At 43.8% G+C, this 27,949-nt stretch overlaps 1 protein-coding gene across 3 annotated transcripts; it reads left to right on the top strand.

The window, feature by feature from the left end:
* On the top strand, positions 1–27,945 carry ZNF445 (zinc finger protein 445). 3 transcript variants are annotated; one of them, XM_055556953.1, is made up of 8 exons: positions 90–121; positions 13,730–13,837; positions 15,799–16,370; positions 18,603–18,771; positions 19,114–19,190; positions 19,465–19,591; positions 21,303–21,413; positions 22,312–27,945. In XM_055556953.1, the coding sequence occupies exons 3-8, from the start codon at positions 15,942–15,944 to the stop codon at positions 24,480–24,482; spliced, it is 3,084 nt and encodes a 1,027-aa protein (XP_055412928.1). In that variant the 5' UTR covers positions 90–121; positions 13,730–13,837; positions 15,799–15,941; the 3' UTR covers positions 24,483–27,945. The 3 variants fall into 3 exon arrangements, with proteins under 3 accessions (XP_055412929.1, XP_055412928.1, XP_055412930.1); XM_055556954.1 differs by lacking the exon at positions 13,730–13,837 and having other exon boundaries at positions 1–121; XM_055556955.1 differs by lacking the exons at positions 90–121; positions 13,730–13,837; positions 18,603–18,771 and having other exon boundaries at positions 16,251–16,370.
* The last annotated feature ends 4 nt before the right edge of the window (positions 27,946–27,949 follow it).

Genomic DNA, 27,949 nt, shown 5'->3' with positions numbered 1-27,949 from the left:
GAGGCCTGGGGCGGTGACGCGCATGCGCGATACGGGCCAGCGAAGAAGTCGGCGTGGGGGTGACTGGTGCGGGCCGGGGCGTGCGGTCAGGGGGCTGAGCGTTTCGCGGCCGCGCGAGTCGGTGAGTCGGGTGACTGCGCGGGTGTCGGGGGCTGCGGTGCGAGCGCGGGGTTCCCGGGTTGGGGGCAGTGAGTGAGGCTCAGCCTGGAGGCTGCGACCCGAGGGGATCTGGCCTGGGAGCCTGACCCGCCGCGGTATCTGCCTGCTCTTCGTCGCCTGGGGCGCGAATTTGGAGCAGTGGTTTCGGTGTTTTTATCACTTCTCCCAATTATGCAAACAAAGCGAACTGATTACAGGTAATTAGATGACTTGGGTGATTGTTAAGAAAAGTAGAAGTACCCACAATTCGTTAATGTTTTTGTCTGGAGGCTTCTTGACCTTTTAAAATGTGTGCATAATTATGCAGACGCTTATACATATACAAATATATTTTTTTAAAAGTGGGGTTGAAATAACTCTCCAGCAGTAAAATACTTCTTTTTTAAAAATATATAGTCCACATATTTTATTTTTAATTGATTAAAAAAATTTGAGGTGTAATCCACAGAGAACATCATGTTGGTTTTAGGGGTACAACATGTTTCCATATTTGTATAGTGCTACTTTTAAAAAGCTTTTTTTTTTTTTAGCATTATTGTGATAAAATACAGATGACATTTACCATATGTAATCATTGATCGTTTAAGTCATTTTAAAGTGTAATTCAGTGGCATTAAGTACATTCATCCTATTTTTGAAAACTGTGATGTTGTCAACTTGTGGAATGCATTTGTTCATAAATTGGTTAAAATTGGAGCCAGCATTTTGATACCACTGAGACATAATTTTGCAAGTATAATTAAAGCATTTTTGTTTGCAGTTTATTTTCCATAGTACGCATTACATGATGATGTAAATGCTTAACAAGTGATATGTATTAGGTTGATTGTTTCTGGGTTCCAAATGAAAGAGTAATATATAAAATACAGTTTTTAAACACAAGGTACAGCTGTAACCTAAAGCCACTCTTCTGTCTTCTCACTTACCTTGGCCTAAAAACTCAGAGAATGTTCACCTTCCTAAGTAAAAGTAGTGCCAGGAAAGAACCCCAGTCTGTTTCAAACTGTTTGCATTTCAAAACTGAAAACTCATTCATATTAGGTGGGTTATTATGCACAGAAGTGTCAGACAGCAGTTTGAGCTGTAATTTGATTTCAGGAGTCTTTCCATTTATTATACCCGTGTGTGTAGTTGTGTGTGTTTTCAGGGGCCGATGAATGAGACTGCTTTACATGTTCTTAAGATCGAGGAAAGACTGACAATTTTTGATGAGAAAAGCCAAAAAGATGGGAATGATAAAGCTCTGTGTATACTTGTGAGGAAGGGAAACTGATAAAATCGTGAAAAATTGTAACTGTGCCACTGTTAACTTTTCTGTGGCTCCTAGTATCTCAAATTATTAATGCATGGGCAGTCTGATGTCATGCTCCTGAGCAGAAACACTGAAAGGGTGGTAAAATGTAGTGTTACTTTGTAGTCTTCAGTATTTTTAACATCAGAAAGGAGGTTCCTCTGGTGAGTCATCCTGTGCTTCCCAAGATTGAATTTTTGAGCTTATACTTTTCTTTCCCTGATCTTAGATCTCTTACCCTCCTTCCTTGTTTTATTTTACTGCATAGCACCTGATACTGTTTGTCTTATTGTCTGTCTTCTCATAAGCTGCTCAAAGCAGTGTATTTTGTCTGCTTTATTGCCTACAGAGACCATAGTGTCTGGGATATAATAGGTGCTTAGTAAATGTTTGTTGAATTAATGAAAGAGTGAGTTCAAATTTTAGGTAACACTTGACAGTATTCAGTATCCTTGATCACCAAGTTAATCCTTAGTATCTAAGATACAAAAAAAAATTAAGAAAAAGAGAAACAACTCGTCTTCAATTTAAAAACCTTTTCATTTTGGGTAATTGTAGACTCACACAGGGTGTCAGAAGTCTATAGAGTTCCCTTATATCTTTACCTGGTTTGCCTAAAGGTAGAATCTTGCATAAACATAGTGCAGTCACTGAACCTGAGACATTTGCAGTAGTCCAGTACTGGTAATTAAAGTTCTGATTTATCGAGAGCTCCTCACTGTCTTGCTGACGTTCTTTTTCTGTTCCAGGATCCAGTCTAGGATCTCTCATTCCATTTAATTGTCATGTCTTCTAGCTCCCCTTCAGTCTGTGACAGCTCCTCAGTTTTACATGTTTTTCACAATCTTGACAATCTTGAAATATTTCGTATTTGTAATTTTAGAGTAATCCTCTCATTTGGTTTTGTCAGATGTTCTCCTTCGATTGAGGATGATGTCGATAGGTCTTTGAACTGGTGATATTACTCTTAAAAAATATTATTGAAGTATAATTGCTTTAAATGTGGTTCTAGTTTCTGGTGTACAGCAAAGTCAATCAGGTCCATGTATACATATTTCCCCTTCCTCTTGAGCCTCCCTCCCACCCTTGTGCTCTACAGTAGCTTCCCACCAGCTATTTTACCCATGGAGTGTATATATGTCAGTGCTCCCCTCTCAGTTCATCCTGTCCTCCCCTTCCCCTGCTGTGTCCACATGTTCATTCAGTGATACTACTCTTGACCCAGTATTTCTGCCAAGTATCAACCCTGTAAAGTTACTGTCTGTCCTTTGTAATTAGCCATTATTTAGAGATAGACACCTTGAGACGGCATAGAAATATTCTTTCTTCTCACCTTTCACCTAACTATCGTTTCTTGGTGCATCTTGCCTGAAGCAGTTATTATTGTGACGTCTTCTAGGTGCCTTTCATTTCCGTTCCTTCTGCATCTATATGAACTGGCATTCTTTGTGAGGAAGAGTTGTACCTTCTCTCCCATTTGTTTGTTTACTTAATTATATCAGTTACGTCAGTGTGTGATGTTGGATATTTATTTTGGGGGTTTATTGAAGTGTGTTATTTATTTTGTAGTTTAAATTATTCTAACTTTGGCTATTGGGAGCTCTTTCAAATCAAAGCACCTGTTTCCCCTTACAAGTTCCCATCCTTTTTTTGTGTCTTTCTCTGATTTTTTAAGGCGCCACAAGATACATCTTGTATTTTCATTTCCCCCAACCCTGGAATCAACCATTTCTGCAAGGATTCCTGGTTTCATTTATTATAGAATGGTTCTGAGAAACCAAATTTGGGGCAGTAGGTTGAGCTGATTTCTTAGTTAGCAAATTGGTGTAAATACTATTTTAACACTGAAATGCTGAAATTTTTTTAAAAAATACTTTTATTTTTGTCTTTTCTGGCCACACCACGCTGTGTTGTATGTGGGGTTCCCTGATCAAGGATCAAACATCTGCCCCTTACATTGGAAGTGTGGGATCTTAACCACTGGATCACCAGGGGAGTACTTGTTTTAGCATTTTAAATGTGTACCAGAAGCAGTCTTTCTTTAGTTTTTGATTGTCTTAGAAACTTGCTTGCTTATTATCAGTGTGTAAAATAAACCTTATGTACCCTCTCACTGGTAGGAAAACCATGAGACTAAGAGACTATGCAATGAGGATTTTAAGAGGAAATCAAAATGACTTTGTATTAAAACAAAATGACAGAAGAAAATGCCCCTGAAAAATGCCCATGTGATTGCTTGGGGTTTCCCGGGTTCTTTTCCAGGCCATTTTCAGTTGGGAATGAAACTGAGTGAAAGGGTGAAGCTCTAGGGTAAAAGAGGCCTGATCCATCTCAGGTTCCTCCCCAGCTTGGGGGCTCACATTTGTGGTGTCATCTTAAGTCAATGAATGAAGCTTTTCTTCTGTCCTCAAAAGCTGGTTGGGACCTGGGAGGAACCCTGAGGCATTAGGATACCTGAATTTAATTGGGCAGTTTCAGCTCACTGGCCTCCATCTTTACTTACTGTGCTGTGGGTCTTTCATTCAGACTTTGAAAGGCCCAGGAAGTCATTAGCTTTTATCCATGTTCATGGTTGCAGAGGCTGGGCTCAAAGGACTGTATTCTTTTGCCATATTCACAGCCAGTTGTCCTCATTTTTCTGCTGTTCCTTCTCATCGTCTCTTTACAAATACTTCACTGACCTCTTTGGACATTCCTACAGCAGCTGCTTCATAACAGGTCAGCTTGGAGGCTTATGTTTGGTGCTAATTTGACTGTATGCCCCAGTTTCCAGAGACAGGTCAATTCTCTTTTTTTTTTTTTTTTAAATTTTTTAATTTTTTAACTTTACAATATTGTATTGATTTTACCATATATCAACATGAATCTGCTACAGTTATATACGTGTTCCCCATCCTGAACCCTCCTCCCTCCTCCCTCCCCATACCAGGTCAATTCTTTATATTTCCCACTGGGTGCATTTCTTCAGAATCTTTCTGTCTAGCCTCCAGTTCATTCTCTTGAGTCTGACTGCTAGATTTCTCTTCACCTGACCGTCATTCTCTTCTCTAGTCTGTTCTGCACATTTGGCTGGGAAAGTCTCTGCCTGTTTATCTGACTCTCAGCTTCCTCCTGAGCGGTTGTTTCTATTCCTGTTGGTGCTGCTGGGGCTCTGCAAGCCTGGAGCCTGCCCCTGGCCCTCCGGAAGCACCTTTCCTCTTCAGCCTCCTCTTGTTGTGTCTTCAGGTCCCTTTTTGTAGGCCTGCAGTTCCGTACCTTATCACTTCTCAGTTTGCCTTTGCTTTTGTTTTCTCTGTATATTTATTTTCTTTATCCTTCCCCCTCCTTTCACTGCAAAGCTTCATCTCTCTGCTAGAGCTTTAGCCGGCTTCCTCATCATGCGTGATCCCAAAGTAGTTCTTCATTTGACTGTCCATGCCCTTGTAGCAGCACCGCCATTTCTTTTATCTGGATGATAGTGTTGGACAGAGGGAATATTGAATAATAGCCCCTGAACTGAGAACGAACTTTGAGACTGAAAAATGAAGCTGGCAACTCCTTGAAATGTAATTATGACGTTTACTATAGGTACTTACATCAGGCAGTAGCTGTGGGTGCACAACCGTCAAGAGGCATTTGAAGCTGAACTCATTGTGGCCAGAAGAGGCACGGGGGAATTTAAAGGGGCCAGGGTAAAGATAGAATCGGACTACTAAATGAGAAGCACATTTGCACAAGTGGAAACTGGGTTTCTCTTCCGCTCTGAGGTCTCATGAACATTATTCCTCATGGACCATTAACCATCTGGGACAGCACAATACATTCTTCCAGTTTTCATATCAGATGAAGGCAAGAATAAGAGCTGACAGGAAGTTATCTGGCTTGGGTGCATTCCTTATGAGTCAGGTTAAAGCTCAGAAAGGGAGCTCTAAGATGGAGCTGACAAGAGGAAGTCAGTGTGGTCCAGCCACATAGATGGCATGCTTTCTTTGTCCCATTTCTGTCACTGGTCATCTATTTTGACAGTCCTAGAAATACTAGCTGAGTCTGTGTTTGGCTTTTGGTTGAAGTAACGATTTCTTTAAATTTTCTTAGCTTGGTGAGAGGTGGAGGGTACCACCCTTTCCGGGGAAGATGACCGTTGTCCGTGACTTGAGCACTGAGTAATGGGGCCATTTTACAGCAGGTGCTAAGGCCTGCTGAGTGCCTCCGGCTTCCATTGGAGGAAAGAGGGAATGAAAAGTGCCCATTGAACTGAGACGGTATCTTGAGACGGAAAACCTAGGCAGGTGACTCCATGTACTCAATGGATCAGTTTATTAGAGGGTCGTCAACTCACATGGTGAGATCAGGTGGACGAACTGGAAGCAGTTACAGCTTCACTTTGTGCTGCTGAGGGTCCGCTGGGACAGTTTTATAGTTAACCTAGGGTGTGGGAGCATGTAATTGGAAACAGGAAGTGTGTTGCTAAATTAGGTTTTATGAATGGCTAACTCGTCTTGGAGGCAATGGAAGTACGTCAGTGAAGGTCTTCATCATTGTTTGGAGACTAACAGAGCATTGCAGCTGCCTAGAACTAACGATCCAAAAAAAAACTGTCTGTTAACTTCAAAGCCCTTGATGACAGAAAAGTGACTTACCTTGTAGTACAGTCATAGGTAGGGTCAGTGGAGGGACAGGAGGAATTGAACGGGCCCGTGATGGTGTCAGTTATGCTAATAGCCATGCATACTTCTTTTCTTCTGATTTTTATATTCCTTTTCATTAACGGTTTATCACAAGATATTGAATATAGTTCTTTGTGCTATATACACTAGGACCTTGTTTATCCCTTCTAAATGTAATGGCTTGCGTCTGCCAACCCCAAACTCCTGTCCATCCCTCTCCCTCTCTCCTTCCCCCTTAGCAACCCCAAGTGGTCTTTTTTCTGTGTCTATGAGTCAGTTTCTGTTTTGTAGGTAGACTCATTTGTGTCCTACTTTATTATTTTTGACTGTTCTGGGTCTTTGTGGCAGTATGGGCTTCTCTCTAGTGGTGGAGGGTGTTTGGGCTTCTTGTTGGAGTGGCTTCTCTTGTTGTGGAGCACAGGCTTGAGGACTTGAGATCTTCAGTACTTGTGGCTCCCAGGCTCTAGAGCACAGGCTCAGTAGTTCTGGTATTCAAGCTTAGTTGTTCTGCGGCATGTGGAATCTTCTCAGACGGGGAATCAAACCTGTGTTCCCTGCATTGGCAGGCGGGTTCTTTACCACTGAGCCACCTGGGAAGTCCATTGGGTCATACTTTAGAATCCGCATATAAGTGATTCTGTGTGGCATTTGTCTTTGTCTGTCTGACTTAGTTCACTTAGTATGATCACGTCTAGTTGTATCCATGTTCTGCAAATGGCATTCATTCATTGCTTTTTTATGGCTGAGTAGTATTCCATTGTGTATATGTACCACATCTTCTTTATCCATTCATCTGTCGATGGACATTTAGGTTGTTTGCATGTTTCGGCTATTATGAGCAGTGCTGCTTTGGACATAGGGGTACATCATGAATAGCTCTTTATAGGCATTTTTTGGCTTTGTTTAGTTTTAACATGCTCTTTCTTGTTTTCTTTTGCATGTTGTGATTTTGGGCAGCATTTTACTCTCTTGTTCTGTGCCTCAGTTGTCAATTTTTATCTAACATGCTCTCAGTTCAGCTTGCCTTCTTTGGTTTGGTTGTTGACTGAGTGGCTTAACTAGAACTAGGGTCAACTAGGTTTCTTTTTCCTTTTACAGTTGCTTGAGATCGACTTACAAGTTCCCTTCAAGGATGTGCAGCCTCTTCTGCTTAGTGGCCACCTTTCAGTCCAGGGTGCTAATACTCAGTTGCTTTCTTTCTTTTTTCGCTGCTCTCCTTGTGAGAGCTTAGTTTCCTGACCAGGGATTGAACCTGGGCCCAGCAGTGAAAACACTGAGTCCTAACCACTGGACCGCCAGGGAATTCCAGTTGCTTTGTTTTTTAAACAGAATTATTGATCACCTTGCTGATTATAGAAATAATGTTGAACGGTTTAGGAAATATAGAAAAATAGGAAGGGAAAACCCTCTAGTTATACTTGCCAGAGTAGATAACTGTGGAAAACACTTTGGTGGCCAAGGCTTGGGAACTTTTTTTGTGTATAAGCAAGTGTGTTTTATTTTTAAGACATAAAAGAGTTCATAACTATAATTTCTAAAACTTAATTTATTTGGGGAAATTGGGAAAAGACAAAAAATATAAAGAAGAAACTAACTGGCAGGCAGTACATAGAAGTAAACCTCTTCTTACATTTTGGGATATTTGCATTCATTATTTTTGATGTACATTTTAGTAAAGAGACCTCGTATATAAATTTAAAAAATCAAATCACTGCAAATAAAGGCTCCTTTAACTGTTATTCCCAACCTCTCCACCTCCACTGTCAGTAAGTTTTTGTACATGCTTTTTTGGCCATTTAAAAATCTTTCAAGTGCTTATATGTACATCATACCTAGACATCAGTTCAGTTCAGTCGCTCAGTCATGTTCGACTTTTTGTGACCCCATGAATCGCAGCACGCCAGGCCTCCCTGTCCATCACCAACTCGCGGAGTTCACTCAAAATCACGTCCATCGCGTCAGTCATGCCATCCAGCCATCTCATCCTCTGTCGTCCCCTTCTCCTCCTGCCCCCAATCCCTCCCAGCATCAGGGTCTTTTCCAATGAGTCAACTCTTCGCATGAGGTGGCCAAAGTACTGGAATTTCATCTTCAGCATCATTCCTTCCAAAGAACACCCAGAACTGATCTCATTTAGGATGGACTGGTTGGATCTCCTTGTAGTCCAAGGGACTCTCAAGAGTCTTCTCCAACACCACAGTTCAAAAGCATCAATTCTTCGGTGCTCAGCTTTCTTTATAGTCCAACTCTCACATCCATACCTGACCACTGGAAAAACCATAACCTTGACTAGACGGACCTTTGTTTGCAAAGTAATGTCTCTGCTTTTTAACATGCTGTCTAGGTTGGTCATAACTTTCCTTCCAAGGAGTAAGCATCTTTTAAGTTCATGGCTGCGGGTCACCATCTGCAGTGATTTTAGAGCCCAAAAAAATAAAGTCTGCCACTGTTTCCACTGTTTCCCCATCTATTTCCCATGCAGTGATGGGACCAGATGCAATGATGTTAGTTTTCTGAATGTTGAGCTTTAAGCCAACTTTTTCACTCTCCTCTTTCACTTTCATCAAGAGGCTCTTTAGTTCCTCTTCACTTTCTACCATGAGGGTGGTGTCATCTGTATATCTGAGGTTATTGATATTTCTCCTGGCAGTCTTGATTCCAGCTTGTGCTTCTTCCAGCCCAGCGTTTCTCATGATGTACTCTGCATAGAAGTTAAATAAGCAGGATGACAATATACAGCCTTGACATACTCCTTTTCCTATTTGGAACCAGTCTGTTGTTCCATGTCCAGTTCTAACTGTTGCTTCCTGACCTGCATATAGGTTTCTCAAGAGGCAGGTCAGGTGGTCTGGTATTCCCATCTCTTTCAGAATTGTCCACAGTTTATTGTGAGCCACACAGTCAAAGGCTTTGGCATAGTCAATAAAACAGAAATAGATGTTTTTCTGGAACTCGCTTGCTTTTTCCGTGATCCAGCGGATGTTGGCAATTTGATCTCTGGAAATCTGGAAGTCACGGTTCACATATTGCTGAAGCCTGGCTTGGAGAATTTTGAGCATTACTTTACTAGCGTGTGAGATGAGTGCAATTGTGCGGTAGTTTGAGCATTCTTTGGCATTGCCTTTCTTTGGGATTGGGATGAAAACTGACCTTTTCCAGTCCTGTGGCCACTGCTGAGTTTTCCAAATTTGCTGGCATATTGAGTGCAGCACTTTCACAGCATCATCTTCTAGGATTTGAAATAGCTCCACTGGAATTCCATCACCTCCACTAGCTTTGTTTGTAGTGATGCTTTCTAAGGCCCACTTGACTTCACATTCCAGGATGTCTGGCTCTAGGTGAGTGATCACACCATCGTGATTATCTTGGTCGTGAAGCTCTTTTTTGTACAGTTCTTCTGTGTATTCTTGCCACCTCTTAATATCTTCTGCTTCTGTTAGGTCCATACCATTTCTGTCTGTTATCGAGCCCATCTTTGCATGAAATGTTCCCTTGGTATCTCTAATTTTGTTGAAGAGATCTCTAGTCTTTCCCATTCTGTTGTTTTCCTCAATTTCTATGCATTGATCACTGAGGAAGGCTTATCTTATCTTGCTTATCTTATCTCTTATCTCTTCTTGCTATTCTTTGGAACTCTGCATTCAGATGCTTATATCTTTCCTTTTCTCCTTTGCTTTTCGCTTCTCTTTTTTTCACAGCTATTTGTAAGGCCTCAGCAGACCGCCATTTTGCATTTCTTTTCCATGGGGAAGGTCTTGATCCCTGTCTCCTGTACAATGTCATGAACCTCAGTCCATAGTTCATTAGGCAACTGTCTATCAGATCTAGTCCCTTAAATCTATTTTTCACTTCCACTGTATAATCATAAGGGGTTTGATTTAGGTCATACCTGAATGGTCTAGTGGTTTTCCCTACTTTCTTCAATTTAAGTCTGAATTTGGCAATAAGGAGTTCATGATCTGAGCCACAGTCAGTTCCCGGTCTTGTTTTTGCTGACTGTATAGAGCTTCTCCATCTTTGGCTGCAAAGAACATAATCAGTCTGATTTCCGTGTTGACCATCTGGTGATGTCCATGTGTAGAGTCTTCTCTTGTGTGGTTGGAAGAGGGTGTTTGCTATGACCAGTGTGTTCTCTTGGCAAAACTCTATTAGCCTTTGCCCTGCCTCATTCCGTACTCCAAGGCCAAATTTGCCTGTTACTCCAGGTGTTTCTTGACTTCCTACTTTTGCATTCCAGTCCCCTATAATGAAAAGAATATCTTTTTTGGGTGTTAGTTCTAAAAGGTCTTGTAGGTCTTCATAGAACCGTTCAATTTCAGCTTCTTCAGTGTTACTGGTTGGGGCATAGGCTTGGATTACCGTGATATTGAATTGTTTGCCTTAGAAACAAACAGAGATCATTCTGTCGTTTTTGAGATTGCATCCAAGTACTGCATTTCAGACTCTCTTGTTGGCTATGATGGCTACTCCATTTCTTCTAAGGGATTCCTGCCCACAGTAGTAAATATAATGGTCATCTGAGTTAAATTCACCCATTCCAGTCCATTTCAGTTCGCTGATTCCTAGAATGTCGACATTCACTCTTGCCATCTCTTGTTTGACCACTTCCAATTTGCCTTGATTCATGGACCTGACATTCCAGGTTCCTCTGCAATATTGCTCTTTACAGCATTGGACCTTGCTTCTATCACCAGTCACATCCACAACTGGGTATTGCTTTTGCTTTGGCTTCATCCCTTCATTCTTTCTGGAGTTATTTCTCCACTGATCTCCAGTAAGCATATTGGGCACTTACTGACCCGGGGAGTTCATTTTTCAGTATCCTGTCATTTTGCCTTGTCATACTGTTCATGGGGTTCTCAAGGCAAGAATACTGAAGTGGTGTGCCTTTCCCTTCTCCAGTGGACCACATTCTGTCAGACCTCTCCACCATGACCTGCCCTTCCTGGGTGGCCCCACACGGCATAGCTTAGTTTCATTGAGTTAGACAAGGCTGTGGTCTGTGTGATCAGATTGGTTATTTTTCTGTGATTATGGTTTCAGTGTGTCTGCCCTCTGATGCCCTCTTGCAACACCTACCATCTTACTTGGGTTTCTCTTACCTTGGACGTGGGGTATCTCTTCAGGGCTGCTCCAGCAAAGCACAGCCGCTGCTCCTTACCTTGGATGAGGGTTATCCCCTCACGGCCACCCCTCCTGATCGTGAATGGGGAATAGCTCCTCTCGGCCCTCCTGTGCCCACTCCTTGGATGTGGGGTTGCTCCTCCCGGCCGCTGCCCCTGACCTAGACATACTTATATGTAAATAGAATTTTAGGTTTTTTCCTCCAGCTATGTCTAGGGTGTTCTTTTTAACTTAGCTTATGTTTTCTATGTTTGTCGGGAAAAACAGCAAATTTAGGTGCAACTTCTCTCTTGCATAGCACTGTAATACTTGCCTCTGGCTGAGGACATATTCTTGCAAAGAAATTGAATCCTCATAGCCTCTGCTGTACTTCCAGCCTTTTGAGGGACTATCTTTCCTGGTTTGGTGTTTATACCTCTCTTTTCTTCTTAAGTGCATGTGTCAGTGGCCCCCCATGCTCACCCCACTTTCTGTATTTCAGAAGGGGGGTCAAGGTCCTACTCTGTTATGAAGTGAAGTGAAGTGAAAGTTGCTCAGTCGTGTCCAACTCTTTCTGACCCCCGTGGACTGTCCATGGAATTCTTCAGGCCAGAATACTGGAGTGGGGAGCCTTTCCCTTCTCCAGGGGATCTTCCTAACCCGGGGATCGAACCCAGGTCTCCCATATTGCAGGCAGAATCTTTACCAGCTGAGCCACAAGGGGAGCCCAAGAATACTTGAGTGGGTAGCCTATCCTTTATCTAGGGCATCTTCCTGATCCAGGAACTGAACTGGGGTCTCCCGCATTGCAGGTGGATTCTTTACCAGCTGAGCTATCAGGGAAGCGCATATTTTCTTCTCTTGCTTTAAGTAGACTGTGTGACTAGAGCCTACTGTGTGTTTTGTCTGTTCTCAGCAACTGAAAATTATGCTCTGGTCTCTTCTGTGGTTGGCACTTTTCTGCTTTTTAACCTTAGCTGCACAGCCTGACCACCCAGTCAACAGTGAAACAATTGTATTATTGCTTAAGGGTCTAGTACAGTCTTTTAAATTATTGTATGGTGTTTCAGTCTATAAATTGCTGCACTTTTATTTAGTTGTATTGATGGACAAATAGGTCATTTTCGATATTATGTTATTATAGAGAGTGCTCTAGTAAAGACCTGTGCAAATGCCTGAATACCTGGACAGCTTTTCCAGGGAGCTTCCTAGAAATGACGTTTCAGGGGCATAAGTAACATGACGTTTTAGGTCTACTGCAGGCTTTCAAACTACCTTTCCTGGTGGCAGTTTATCTTTTCACGTCTTTCCATTGGTTTGTGCTTTTGTTCTTTTTTCTTTTTTTTTTTTGAGCAAGGGTGTTAAAATACAGAGACCTAGTCATATGTCACCTATTTCCTTTGATTTTTAAGAAGTCCTTGGTTATCCTAGGATTCTTACTACTTTTTTATATTTGTTTTTGAAGTTAAGTCTTTAGTTAGAATTTTGTTTTTTGTGTGTGAATCCCCTGTGAACACTGAAGGACAGCTGTATCTGTCTATTTAGGAATGGAGTTGCCAGTATTAATAGTAACTGGATGTTTAGCTTAATGATGAGACTATTTTCCAGTGTAGTTGCACATTTATATTCCCACCAGCAGTGTATGAGTGTTCCAGTATCTGTCTTCACGTCCCTACCAGCATATATTGTTTTCTGACTTTTTGATTCTAGCCATCCTAGTGGATGTGAAGTGGTGTTTTATTGTGGTGTTGATTTGTTTTTCTCTGATGACTATTGTTGAATATCCTTTGTGTTTTTCAGCCATCTTTATATTTTCTTTGGAGAAATGTCTATTAAGATGCTTTGTCCAATTTTAATTCTGTTGTCTTGTTATTATTGAATTGTAAGTTATTTATTTTTTCTAGTGACAAGTCCCTTATGAGATATACGATTTGCACGTTTTTTTCCCTCTCTGTGGACTGGCCTTTCACTTTCTTCATGTGCCCTTTGAAGCACAAGAATTTTAAATTTAGATGAAGTCCAATTTATCTATTTTTTCTTTTCTTTTTTTGCATATGATATGCATTTGGTAGAATCTATTGACTAATCTTTTGTCACAAAATATTGCACTTAAGAGTTTATGATAAGAATATTATAGTTTTAGCATCTGATGTTTAGGTCTTTGATCCATTTTGAGTTAACTTTGATATACCGTCTTATCCAACTTTATTCCATTCATGTAGATATATAGTTGTCCAAGTACCATTTATTGAGAAGACTATTCTTACCCCATTTGAGTGGTCTTGGTACACTTGTTAAAACTAAATAGACCATAGATATATGGGTTAGTTTTGGACTCTTAGTTATTTTTCATTGATCTATATGTCTGTCATTATGCCAGTACCACGGTGTCTTGATGCTTTTTTATAAAGTATGTGCTCAGTTGCTAAGTCGTGTCCGACTGTCTGTGACCCCATGGATTGCCACATTCCTCTATTCATTGGATTTTCGAGGCAAGAATACTGGAATAAGTTGCTGTTTCCTCCTCCAGGGAATCTTCCCAACCCAGGGATCAAACTCATGTCTCCTACGTCTCTTGCTTTGGCTGGCAGATTCCTCACCACTGAGCCACTTGGGAAGCCTTTTTTTTATAAAGAAGGTAATGAAATTTGTCATTTGAATCTTCCAACTTACTCTATTTTTAGTGATTCGATTTTTTAAATAGATTATTCTTACTCAAAGTTATTATAAAATATTGCTGTAGCCCCTGTGCTGGGCAATATATGCTTGTAGCTTATTTTATATATAGTAGTTCATATCTCTTAATCCTCTACCTTTATCTTGCCCCTCCACCCCTCCCTCTCCCAGTTGGTAACCACTAGTTTGTTCTGTTTCTGTTTTGTTAATTCATTTGTTTGTTTCATTTTTTAGATTCTATATTTTCATTTTCTAGAGCCCATATTTTTTAGACTCCATATTTAAGTGATAACATGCAGTATTTTTTTTCTGATTTATTTCACTAAGCATAATGCCCTCCAGGTCCAACCATGTTGCAGATGGCAAAATTTCATTCTTTTTTAGGTTGAATAATACTCTACATCTTCTTTATCCAGTCATCTGTTAATGGACTTAGATTGAATAATACTCTACATCTTAGTTGAATAATACTCTACATCTTCTTTATCCAGTCATCTGTTAATGGACTTAGATTGCTTCCATGCCTTGGCTATTTTTATAATGCTGTTATGAGGATTGGGGTGTATTTATCTTTTTAAATTAGTGTTTTTGTTTTCTTTTTTAAATTTTTATTTATTTATGGCTGTGTTGGGTCTTCATTTCTACACACAGGCTTTCTCTAGTTGTGGCGAGTGGGGGCTACTTTCTAGTTGCAGTGCTCGGGTTCCTCCTTTGCAGTGGCTTCTGTTGTTGCAGAACATGGGCTCTGGGCGGTGCTGGCTTCAGTGGTTGTGATACATGGGCTCAGTAGCTGTGGTACATGGGCTTAGTTGTCCCGAGGCATTTGGGATCTTCCCAGACCCGAGATGGAACCCGTGTCCTCTGCATTGGCAGGCCAATTCTTAGCCACTGGACTACCAGGGAAGTTCCCAACTTAATCTTTTTCAAGACTGTGTTGTGTATTGTGTGGGTCTCTTGAGTCTCCATATGTTAGGATTAGCTTTTCAGTTTCTATAAGGAAGCCAGCTGGGATTCTGATAGGGATGTTTTGGAATCTATAGATTAATTTGGACAGTTCAGTTCAGTCACTCAGTCGTGTCTGCCTCTTTGCGACCCAATGGACTGCAGTACGCCAGGCACCAACTCCCGGAGCTTTACTCAGACTCAAGTCCATTGAGTCGGTGATGCTGTCGTCTTAATGGTGCTTTGTGTTCGGAGCCATGGACACAGAATGTCTTTCCATGTATTTAAACCTTTAATTTCTTCTAGCAGCGTTTCGTTGTTTTCAGAGTGTAAGTTTTGTTCTTTTGTCAAATTTATTCCTAAGTATTTTATTCTTTTTCATGTAATTGTAAATGGAATTGTTTTCTTAATTTTGTTTTCAGTTTGTTCATTTCTATTATGTAGAAACAGCCATTGTTTTTTTAATGAAAAAATGTTTTTCTTCATTTTATTGGAATATAATTGACATACAGCACTCTGTAAGTTTAAGGTGGACAACATAATGATTTGACAGAGGTACATCATGAAATGATTGTCACAATAAGTTTAGTACACATTCATCATCTCATTTAGATAGAAAATTGAAGAAATAGAAAAGTTTTTTTTCTTGTGATGAAAATTCTTAGGATTTTTATCTTCCTAGCAATTTTTATATATAATGTACAACAGGGTTATTTATATTTATCATGTTGTACATTATATCCCTAGTACTTGTTTATCTCATAAGTGAAAGTTTGTACCTTTGATTGCCTTCATCCAGTGGTCCCTGCCCCTGCCTTTGGTAACCACAAATATCCCTTTTCCTGGTGTGCTTGATCTCGACAGGCTCCACTATGCAAATGTTCATAGGCCCTTTTCTCATAAATCCAAAGATGATCTAACAGCATCTGCTTGCACCTTCCTTCTCACATCTTTCCTGAATGGTAACAGTGATTATTTCAGTCTCTCACCAGTGACTTCTGATGTCCCAGCAAATGGCGTTGTCCCCAGCGGTGCTGCAGAGATACTCCCAAGGGCCCAGCAGTGATAGCCACAACTAATGCAGACTTGGTAGCACTCTGCTGGGAAGACCTTGAACAGGGGTGATGCCTCCAGGCAGGTGGTACGCTGTCCATCCAGCTCAGGCCAAAGCTTCCAGGGAGCGAGGACGCCTTCAGATGGTAAAGAAGGAAGAAGAGGATGAAAGCTACACTTCAGTGCCGGCTGCCAGACCACAGACACTCAACCGTCCTGGCCAGGAGCTGTTCCGCCAGCTCTTCAGGCAGCTTCGCTACCACGAGTCTTCTGGGCCTCTGGAGACCCTGAGCCGGCTCCGGGAGCTATGCCGCTGGTGGCTGAGGCCAGATGTTCTCTCAAAGGCCCAGATCCTCGAGCTGCTGGTGCTGGAGCAGTTCCTGAGCATCCTGCCAGAGGAGCTCCGGACCTGGGTGCAGCTGCATCACCCTGAGAGTGGTGGGGAGGCTGTGGCCTTGCTGGAAGAGCTTCAGAGGGACTTTGATGAGACCCCATGGAGGGTGAGTGTGAGACAGTGTGCGGTGCCCAGTCAACTCTGCCAGTGAGTCCACTTGTGGGGGGAGGGGCTGGACCTCTGAACCCTCACCATGGAGGAGTTCACAGGAAGCCTTCCCTTCTCATTCCATGGCACCTGAACAGAAAAGAACTGGACCCTAAGCCAAGGACCGTTTAGCAGGCAGCTCCTTCCTCCTTCGCAGGGGAATATAAGCTCCAGGAAGAAGAGGGTCTGCAAGTATCCAAAAATAACAGTAATGAGGTTTTGGACACATTGACTTACACAAAGTGTATCTCCATATACCTAACTTGACTTGCTACCCATGTGTAAAGTGGAGGTTATCTCTTGCTCAGAAGTAGGAAAGTTAGTGTCAGGATCCTTGGTTTCTAAATACATATTGATGAGACCTAGAAGAGCAGTCTACATGTTTCATCTTATCTCTTTCTCAGTAAACTTTTGAAGATTTGTTCTGTGCGGGGGAGATGGGATAGATGAATGGTGAGAGGCAGCCTGGGGCTAGGAACATCCTTGAGTGCCTGCCATGGGCCCGTCCCGCGCTTGGTGCTGGAGGATGGAGCTGACAGTCCCGGGGCTGGCAGCAGAGCAGCGGATCAGTTCAAGTGCACCCCGTGAGCTCCTCTGCCCCACACAAGCCCGCCTCTCGGTGCTTCTCCTACCTTTGAGGTTTTTGTGTTTAAAGAGTATTTTATCATTTTTGTAGGCTTTTAAAAATTTTTATATAATGTGTGTAATTCTTCATATATGATTCATTCATGCATAAATGAAAGTTATGTTTAAAATTTATGAAACAAAAGTTTAAGACACTTTTCCCCTAAAAGTAAAATAAAAATTAGATCAATAAATCCTCTGAATGTGGTCTCTGAACATGGTCTACCAGCAGTATATGGTAACAGATGTTAAAAGAGAAAACCTCTTTGCTCAGTATTGGGTACTATTTTTTAAAATCTAAAAGAACATTTATAATTTTTACCAAAAACAATGAGATGTTCAAAATGACCTAAAGATAACTTTTAAAGCAAATAAAGTACACAGTAGGTACAAAATTGTGGCTCGAGTATATTCAAATCAGGTAGGACAAAGTGTGTGGTTTAAAAATGGATGAAAACATAGTCACATGAGCAGAAAGGGGTTATCTGGTTGAAAGTTAGGAATTTGAAAACAGAAAACAGGCTGGTAAAAAGCCTACCAAATTCTAAAAAATGAGCAGAAATACTCAAGATGCATATAAAATTACAGAATCCCCTATAGTTTATCAGACTTACCAAACTGTGAGAAACTGGTGCCTGAGAGTTTGTCCTTAAAGTCATTTGTGCTGTTGTTGCTTTATTTTCCCTTTGGTGGGATTTGGGAGGAATAGGAGATAAACTGCTATGATGGCTGTATCCTCTTCAGGCTGTAGCTGTGTCTTAGATATTTAATGGCCTCAGGCTAAGATCCATCCAAATCAGTACAGAGAATGTTTTGGCCACAGGACCAGAAAAACCTGAAGTTCATTGACTGCAGCTTCCTATGCTCACTTCTGTGTCAGGAGTAGCCTTACTTCCCGAGACCAGGACTTTTGAAGTCCCAGCACAAAGGCCGTGTCTCCAGGTCTCGGCTTGCATGGGCGCTGCCCTGTTTTTTGCTCCTGAGACCTTTTCTTGTGTGCGTCTACAGCTGGCACTCACAGTTAGCATTGCTGCTCCAGTGGTATTATTCTTTCACTCAGGTTTACAGTCGGGGAGTCTTGCTGCCTTTTTGAGGTCACTTGGCATAGTGTTACCTAGAGCAGTGTCTGACACTTGGTAGATATTATCCGGCTGCATCTCTGCTGGGAACCATTATCAGTTTACCTCTCAGGGAGAAATCTCTTCTCTCATTTCTAAGTTCCAGGCCAGGGGTGGGGGGCTGAGGGCTAGGGGGCAGGTATCGCTGTAGCACCCAAGGCTGGAACAGCAGTACTGTCGCTGACCAACCAGGTGCTTTCCTGTGTCGAGTGAGAATCCGGCTCTACCTATCTCTGCATGGCATTTATTAGAGCCCAGGGAGGTGGAGGGGTGAGGGGGATCCTCCCTGGGCTTTCTGGTCCTCCTTTCTGTTCTGCCTGTAGGTAATAAAGGGCCCGGCTCACCGTTTCCTGGGCCTCTGCCTTTTAGAGATCAGCCGGGTGGCCTGTTCTCTGCGTGTGCTTTCTGATTCCTACAGGGATCCTCTCACAACATTTTCTTCTTGCCAGGACCCAGCCCCTGCCCAGAGCCCAGATGTGCATTGGATGGGCACAGGAGCCCTGCGAGCCGCACAGATATGGCCCCCTGCTTCACCTCTCAGGAGCGGCTCGGCTCTGGGGGACCACCTGCAGCCTCCCTATGAAATAGGAGTGCGTGACTTCCTGGCTGGGCAACCCGGTACTTGCTGCCCGGCTCTAAGATCCCAGCCTGTGCCACACTTCCCGAACCTCCTATGATATCGTCTTTCCACCCTCTGTCCTCTCACTACAATCCCTTCTGTCCTGGCCTTGAGCTCTGTGTCCTTTTTATCCTTCTGTGACCCACGTGTACCTGACTTTTCCTCCCATTGCACCCCCTGCTCCCTGACCCCAGCAGACATGGGGGAAATTTGAAATGGGCGTTTAAAACAGCCCATACCTGCTTGCGGGGCCCAGGAGTCCTCTATGTGGGGGGAAGAGTGGGCTTCTCAGTGGGATGCTGGAACCGGGCTGCCCTTTCTCACAGCTCTTTCTTCTTCAGATCCTCCTGCTGCACAGGTGCCTGCCCTTTGCTCGAAGGAGGGATGTACAGACAACCAGGTGACAGCCCAGCCTCAGGTGAGCCACAAGACCTTTGAGCCTTCCTGCTGTCCCACCGTTGCTGCCTAATGGGGTAGCTGCAGCTCTTCCTTGTCCTGGGTCTTTCTGTCCAGTGACCCCACGTCCCAGAGACCAGATTCTCCCCCTGGAGCCCAGAGCTCTTGGGCTGGGTGATTACCTTCCCTTTCACCTTGACCAGATCCATCCTGTACTCAGAGTCAGCCCCACTTCCCCACTCTAAAAGCTGGGAGCTGTGGAGTGGTTCTCAGGCATCGGACTGTGTTTTTTCCAGGGGACTATGACTTTCAAGGATGTGGAGGTGACCTTCTCCCAGGATGAGTGGGGATTGCTGGACGCTTCTCAGAGGAACCTGTACAGGGACGTGATGCTAGAGAATTACGGAAACATGGCTTCTGTGGGTAAGGTGTCACTGGCGCCACCTTCCGCCTGCCTCTAGTTCTGCCTCCATAGCTCTCATTGTGGTGCCAGGAAGGGGTCCTGACCTGAGTCTGGGTCCTGTCTGTCTCACTACTAACCAAATCACTTAATCCATTACTTCAGTCTTCTTTCTTAAAGATGGGGATATATTGCCTGTCCTGCTGAGATACTGTAAAAAATTAAAAGTCATATGTGTCAAGTTCCTAGTTTATTCAGGCCTCAAAAAAAAGTTAGCTGATTTAACTGATTGAGTTGTCACTTGTTGTCACTTGGTTCTGGAGAATTCTAGCAGTCCTTTTGTCTGTGCCTATCTCATCTCAAGCTGGTTTTGGAAAAGGCAGAGGAACCAGAGATCAAATTGCCAACATCTGCTGGATCATTGAAAAAGAAAGAGAGTTCCAGAAAAGCATCTATTTCTGCTTTATTGACTATGCCAAAGCCTTTGACTGTGTGGATCACAATAAACTGTGGAAAATTCTGAAAGAGATGGGAATACCAGACCACCTGACCTGCCTCTTGAGAAACCTATATGCAGGCCAGGAAGCAACAGTTAGAACTGGACATGGAACAACAGACTGGTTCCAAATAGGAAAAGGAGTATGTCAAGGCTGTATGTTGTCACTGTGCTTATTTAACTTCTATGCAGAGTACATCATGAGAAACGCTGGGCTGGAAGAAGCACAAGCTGGAATCAAGATTGCCAGGAGAAATATCAATAACCTCAGATATGCAGATGACACCACCCTTATGGCAGAAAGTGAAGAACTAAAGAGCCTCTTGATGAACGTGAAAGAGGAGAGTGAAAAAGTTGGCTTAAAGCTCAACATTCAGAAAACTAACATTATTGCATCTGGTCCCATCACTTCATGGCAAATAGATGGGGAAACAGTGCAATCAGTGGCTGAGTTTTATTTTTTGGGGCTCCAAAATCACTGTAGATGGTGATTGCAGCCATGAACTTAAAAGACGCTTACTCCTTGGAAGGAAAGTTATGACCAACCTAGACAACGTATTAAAAAGCAGAGACATTTCTTTGTTGACAAAGGTCCGTCTAGTCAAGGCTATTGTTTTTCCAGTAGTCATGTGTGGATGTGAGAGTTGGACTATAAAGAAAGCCGAGTGCCGAAGAATTGATGCCTTTGAACTGTGGTGTTGGAGAAGACTCTTGAGAGTCCCTTGGACTGCAAGGAGGTCCAACCAGTCCATCCTAAAGGAGATCAGTCCTGAATATTCATTGGAAGGAATCATGTTGAAGCTGAAACTCCAGTACTTTGGCCACCTGACGCGAAGAGCTGACTCATTTGAAAAGACCCTGATGCTGGGAAAGATTGAGGGCAGGAGGAGAAGGGGATGACAGAGGATGAGATGGTTGGATGGCATCACCAACTCAGTGGACATGAGTTTAGATAAACTCCTGGAGTTGGTGATGGACAGGGAGGCCTGATGTGCTGCAGTTCATGGGTTTGCAAAGGGTCAGACATGACTGAGTGACTGAACTGAACTGAACTATCTTGTCTCTGCTCAGAACTGTCAGAAAGAAATCCCTGTCTGGGCATCCTGCCTTGACTTCCTTGAATCCCTCCTGGGCTTCCCCTCCTCCCCTCAGGAGCTCAGTCCTGAGAGGGTTCTGGAGAGTAGTTCTGCCTGGTTCATCTACTGTCCAGTCACATCCCCTTCTTTTCTCTTCTGCAGTGGGGCCATTCACCAAACCTGCTCTCATCTCCTGGCTGGAGGCAAGGGAGCCATGGGGCCTGAATGTCCAGGGAGTTCAGTTTAAGGGGAATCCAGGTGCTGCCCCTGCAGGTGAGTTCCAGAGAAATGACCAGGTCTTGCTCCTTTCACATCTGCTCTTCTGTTTCTTAAGGTCTTTTACACTACGAAAATCATGGGAGACTCTGTTGTTTGCTAGAAGGAAGAGCCTTAGCAGTATTGCTAATAAATGTTGGGTGCTTGGGCTTCTCCCCTCCAGAGTGGCCTCTTATATGTTGGTTTTCAGCCTTGCCCCTCACCCAGAAGCCCTCTCAGGAGCAGCTCTTGCCCACGGGACAGCATCACTGTCGTCTTGTCCATTCACTGATGCTCCTCCTCAGCCCTGTACTGCGCTGCCCTTCCTGCTCCTGGCACGCCTCATCCCACTTTTGCTGCTGTTCTTTGTTTGATCCTTCCCCTGTGGTCAGCTTGCAGCCCTTGCAGCCAGCTCTCCTCAAGCCCTTCCTCTCAACTCTTGAAGACCTTCCTGTCATGTGTGTGTGTCATGCTTTCTCTCCCCTCTCTTGCTGTTTAACACTCCCTTCTGAACCCTTTGGGTTTTCCCCTGGATTTGATCCCTGCATGTGGCCAGCTGGTGTACCCATCTTGCTTCTGCTCTCCCCTTTCTGTCATCTGGAATGCCCCTCCATGTTTTACCTTATCCCTGACTGTTTTTGTAAAGCTACTGGCAGTCAGGCAAAAGCCTCACCACCTAAGTTCATGACATTTTTTGGTCCCTTGGTGCTTTCTGTATTTCCAAGTATGGGAAAAGAGAACGTTCTTTAGTCCCCCCCACCTTTTTTTTTAAACCACACCTAGTGGCTTATGGGATCTCAGTCCCCTTACCAGGGATTGAACATGGGCCATGGCAGTGAAAGCCTGGAATTCTAACCACTAGGCAACCAGGGCACTCCCAAGAGTAGTACATTCTCTTATGTTTTATTTGTGTCAGGAGATGAGCTCCATGTGAAAACAGACAAGTTCATCTTAAAACCTGAACCTTTGGAAGAAGCAGTAACCTTAGCCATGCCATCAGGATGTCATGGTGCAGCGACTGTTTCTGAGGGACCAGGGCTCAGAGAATCCGTTGCACAGAAGAGCAGGTTAAAGGAAAGATGTGGAAACCCCCCACAAGTGAGAGTTAAGAAAGAAGAGACCAATTCCAGCCATGGGGCAGAGAAAGACTGCGAAGATTCAGGAAGAAGTAATAGTCTTCATCTAAGACATATTACATATTTGAGAGGACCCAGAAGAAAGCAGTCCCTTAAACACGGCTATGGCAAACACTTCAGGGGAAGTTCCTACCACTATGACTATAAGGAGTATGGGAAAGGGCTCAGACGCATGATGGGTGGGTTCAGCCTACATCAGAGAATTCATGCTGGACTGAAAGGCAAGGCCAAGGATGTGCATGGGAAGGACTTCAGCCTTAGTTCCCATCACCAACACGGGCAGAATCTTCATGTGGTGGGGACGCTGTATAAGTGCAGCGACTGCGGGAGGACCTTCAGTCGTAGCTCCCACCTTGTATGTCATCAGAGACTCCACACTCAAGAGAAGCCTTTTAAATGCAGGGCATGTGGGAAAGCCTTCAGGTGGAGCTCGAACCGGGTGCGACATGAGAAAATTCACACCAGACTGAAACCATATAAGTGCAGTTTATGTGACAAAGCCTTCCGTCGCATGTCTGTCTACCGCCTGCACCAGGAAACCCATGCTAAGCAGAAATATCTTGAATCTGCTCAGGATGAAGAAGCTCTGACCTGTGATTCAGATTTTGATCATCATTTGAGAGACCAAAGTGGGGAGAGACTCTTTGACTGCAGCCAGTGTAGGAAATCCTTCCACTGTAAATCATACATTCTTGAACATCAAAGGATTCACACCCAGGAGAAACCCTATAAATGTCCCAAATGCAGGAAAACATTTAGGTGGAGGTCCAACTTCACTCGTCACATGAGACTGCACCAGGAAGAGAAGTTCTATGACCTGGACAAATGCAGAGAAGAGTTGAGGCAGACCTCCAACTCCAGCCAGCCCCAGAGCGCCCCCACCATGGAAAAAGCTCTCGTGTGTCAGCAGTGTGGGAAAACTTTCATTCGAAAGAAGACTCTCATCAATCATCAGAGAATTCACACAGGCGAGAAACCATACCGATGCCACGAATGTGCAGAAGAGTTTCCTCACAGGTCGGCCTACATTGTTCATAAGAGGCAGCATGCCACCAAAAGAAAACCTGAGGACACACCCTCGTTTAGTCATGATAGAGCGTTCCAAGTTCCTCAGACCAGTCCCACCACAGAGGAGCCCTACAAATGCAGCCAGTGTGGCAAAGTCTTCCGCAATCATTCGTTCCTCCTCATCCATCAGAGAGTTCACACCAGAGAGAAGCCTTATAAGTGCAAAGAGTGTGGGAAATCTTTCAGATGGAGTTCTAACCTCTCCCGACATCAGAGGACTCACTCTTTGGGAAAACTGGATGAGTACTCCGAAAGCGAAGATGCTCTAAATCTTCAGTCACAAGTCCTCACTGGTGCAAAACCTTTTCAGTGCCAAGAATGTGGGAAAAACTTTACACGTAAAAGAAGTCTTTTAGATCATGAGGGAATACACAGTGGAGAGAAGCGCTATAAATGTAACCTGTGTGGGAAATCTTATGATAGAAATTATCGCCTTGTTAATCACCAGAGAATCCACACTAAAGAGAGACCGTTTAAATGTCAGTGCTGTGGGAAAGATTTCATTGGAAAACATACCCTCTCCATTCATCAGAGAAAACACATCAGAGCAGCCCAGTCTGAAAATGGTGTGGCTGGGCTGTCTTCCTGCCAGGAGACAGGGGTAAAGTTACATGAATTAAAATCAGGCCAGGAGAATCCTCTTGAAGATGATGAGAAAACTTGTGATCAGACATCTGAACTCCCTGGACTCCAGGACATACCCACTCGGGGAAAGTGCCACAAATGTAGCACATGTGGGAAAACTTTTAGCAAGAGCTCACAACTCATCAGCCACAAGAGATTCCATACTCGGGAGAGGCCCTTCAAATGCAGAGTGTGTGGGAAGACCTTTAGGTGGTCTTCAAACTTGGCTCGGCATATGAAAAACCATATTAGAGATTAACTTGTGGTCTAACAGTTGGGGAGAGGGGGTCCTGGTTATCCTACTGGAGAACCCCTGATGGTAGGGGATGTGGGGCAGACCTTCACAGAGTGCCCAGTCCTTATTTGGAAGCTTGTGGCAGAGAATCCTGAGGATTCAAAAATGTAGGGCACCTCCATCCTACTGCTGGAAAATGAGATGCTGGGGAAGAGCCTCAGTGCATTCCAGAAGGAGGTTTGGGCCCCTCGGAGTGGGCTTCACACTATGGCCTGGAGTTTCCCCCCAGCCAGATTTTCTTCTGTAACTCTGAAGGGAGAGACCATTGTACTTCATGGTGGTTCAACAGAATGTCCATGGCATGGTAGGCTGTGGCTGCTGGGAAGGGTCCAGTTGGAGCCTTAGTTTGCCTTTAAGTGTGACTTACAATGGTGTCTGGTCCATTTGACCTAAAAAGCACCAGCAGCAGCAAGAACTAGTGTCTCCAGATACCTCCAGGGGAGTTCCGGCTGTGCCTTCAATCTTCACAGCTGACTTTGGGTCTTTGCTGTGGGCATAACAGTTTGTCTCAGCTACAAGCGGAGGAGAACAGGGTCCTGGGCTTGATCATCTGTTGAATGAAGCTCTCCCATCGCCAGCTCCATCCCCCAGGTCTGAATGGACAGCAGCGGTCCATCTGCTAAATAAATGCATCAGGCATCTTCCATATGCCAGGCCCTGTCGTGTGTGCCATAGACCCAGCAGGGGACTGGAGCAAAAAAGTCTGCCATCTTGGATCTTTACAGACAATAAGCAAATGAGATATATGTAGTATTTTGGGTGATGATATGTGTTGTGGACAGAATGAATCAGCAGAGTGAGAGGGAATGCTGGGTTGGAAGGTGGATTGGGATTTTAAATAGGCTGGTCAGGGAGGGTGTCAACTGAGGAGGTCAGATTTGAACAAGGACCCAAAGGAGATCATGGAGGCAGCCACGTAGGTCCCTTGTTCCTACTCAGGAGCCTTCACAGGAGGTAGTCTCCTTAGGGAATGGCCCGTAGGCCCCTGAACCAGAGTGAAGTGAGCCATCTGGAAGCGAGAAGCCCAGAAAGGTAGATGGCCAAGCCAGGTGAGCATCATGGGTCCTTGCTGGGCCTTGGCTTCCTCAGAGGGGAACTTTTGGACAGTTTTGAGTTGAGGATTGTGGTCTGAATCTGAACCATTACAGAATGTAGTTCAGATTCAGAGTCTCACGTGTTGAGGGCCCAAGGTCATGGGAAGGGCCTCAGAGTCATCAGGTGTGTGTTCCTGGCTTGCTGTACCTTTTCTTGGCAGGATGATCTTGGGTGAGTCACTGAACATTGGCATCTAAAATTAGAGTGGCTGACTCTGCTACCCAGCTCTTGGGATTGGTGAAAAGGAGGCTTGACTTACTAAGATTCTGGGTTAGGAGTCTGATCTCTAGACCAGAGCCTCACTGAGCTGCAGATCCCATGTCAGTTGACACTACAAACACAGAAATACCCCTTTTCTGTCCATCTTTTCATCCCCCTGCTCCTTGTGCCACCTGGTACTTCATAGAGTTCCTGCCCCAGTAGGGGTGTTTCTACTGCCATTTTTATAAAATGATAAATATTTATTTTTAAACATTCAAGTCAGATTTTTTAAAATGTAAAGAGTGAAGTAAAAGTCAACAGAAATCCCTCTGTACTGAGGTATAAACCTTTAATATTTTGGGATTGTACTGATGCAGTCTGTTTGGTAACCTGAGTTTTAAAATAATCATGTAAGTAGTATATGATTATGATAGAAATATTAGTATGTACAGATTCACTAAAAGGAAAAGTCTGACTACTTGGAGCTAACTACTAAACATTTTGGCATAATCAGTGTTGAATTTAACTTCATAACTCTCCCTGAACGCCCCTGGGCTGACCTGACTCGCGCTGTTCCTTTCACGTGGAGTGCCACACTCCTGTCTGATCTGGCCCAGGTCTCTACTCTTTCAGTCCCAGCCTTCCCTGACCCTTGTCCCTCTGGGCATTCTCCTCTGGTCCCATCTCGCCTCGTGCCTGTATATTGCTCTGTTGGGTGTTGTCTGGGTTTCCAAAAGTTATTCCCGTTATTGCAGCCAGACTGAGTACTCCAGAAGCCAGGTTTGGGTGTTTTTTTTCTGGGCAGAGTAGATTTTGCACAAAGTTGCCTCTTTTAAGGAATGTAGAACTGAATTCATTATTTTAGCTAAGTCACGATTGGAACTTTTCAAAGGTGTTTGCGAGTGAAATGTTGACTGGAGACTGCCCACAAGCGCGCCTGCTATTTGGGAGCCCAGCCACTGGTGTCTCCGAGCCAGAGGGGACCCAGTTGACTGCCATGGCCATCCGTGCTCACCTCACACCTGGCCTGGCCTGGAGAACATACCCCTTCTTCGAAACCTGCCCCGCATTCTCCCACTTCCTGGGAGGAACTGAAATTAGGGCTCGTGGGAGCCAGATGGGCTGGGACTCCACAGAGGGGTGGATATCAGGAGATGTTTCAGGCAAGTGTTCAGTGTGGTTGGTCTCACCCTTGCTGACAGAACCTGTCAGTCCAGACAGAGGTGAGTGTAGAGAAGAACGTACAGGAAATGTAAATTGATGTGGACCATCTTATACTCATGAAGTTGGCTAATTTTTGGAAGCCCTTGTGTGGGTAAGTGTATGGTACATGGGAACCCACTGCCGTGGGAATGGAAATTATGGCAACTGCTGTGCCAAGCAATATGTGAAATCTGGTAAAATTGCGTGGATTCTGCCAGCCAGGATTCTACTCCTGGATAAACCCTAAAGCAACTCCATTTGAAGAAGGAAATGTGTCTATGACTGGTCATTGCAGTACTGTGTAGATAGCAAGATTAGGAGAAGCCTAAATTTCCATCAGCAGAAGAACAGGTGGTTTTTGGTAAGTGAATATGAAAGAACTAGAGTTACATCTCTCAACATGGATGAATCAAAAATGATGCAGAGAAAGCTGCAGAAGCTACACACCATTTATGTAAAGTTAAACATACTGTGTATCTGTGGGCACATTATTTAAACTTACTCGTGTTTCACTTTTTCTGTAAAATGAGATAGTAGTGCCAGGCTCACAGGGTGATGGGGGAGGGGGACAGTTAATGAATTAATGCATGTAAACTGCTTAGAATAGTGGCGGGCATGTACGCATTGTTGGCATAAGGTAACCAGTGTTACTGTTTTACACAATAATATATTTCCTGTGATTCAAGTTATATGAGATGAAGAGTGTAAAATCCTGTGTTAGAATGATGTGTGAAAGCCATGCTCTGCCTTCCCAGAGCAGGAGTTGCTGATGGAATCAGGGAGGGTACATGGAGGTTTCAGTTGTGTTTTATTTCTTTTAAAATGTTGATGTAGTTGGGTCAGCATGTTGATTTAATGGGATATGTGATGGGTTCTTTTCTAACTGTGTGTTTAAGATATCTCAAAATAAAAGTATTTTTAAGCATGGGCTC

This window comes from Bubalus kerabau, chromosome 20, assembly GCF_029407905.1.
Source record: "Bubalus kerabau isolate K-KA32 ecotype Philippines breed swamp buffalo chromosome 20, PCC_UOA_SB_1v2, whole genome shotgun sequence".
Lineage (NCBI taxonomy): Eukaryota > Metazoa > Chordata > Mammalia > Artiodactyla > Bovidae > Bubalus > Bubalus kerabau.
This window is presented reverse-complemented; position numbering and strand designations above follow the sequence as displayed.

Bases quoted from the DNA above. Each gene is read 5' to 3' on its own strand.
- ZNF445 (XM_055556954.1), top strand. From the start codon at position 15,942: ATGCCTCCAGGCAGGTGGTACGCTGTCCATCCAGCTCAGGCCAAAGCT. The intron at 16,371-18,602 runs GTGAGTGTGAGA...TCTTCTTGCCAG, and splicing joins TTGATGAGACCCCATGGAGG to GACCCAGCCCCTGCCCAGAG. The intron at 19,592-21,302 runs GTAAGGTGTCAC...TCTCTTCTGCAG, and splicing joins CGGAAACATGGCTTCTGTGG to TGGGGCCATTCACCAAACCT.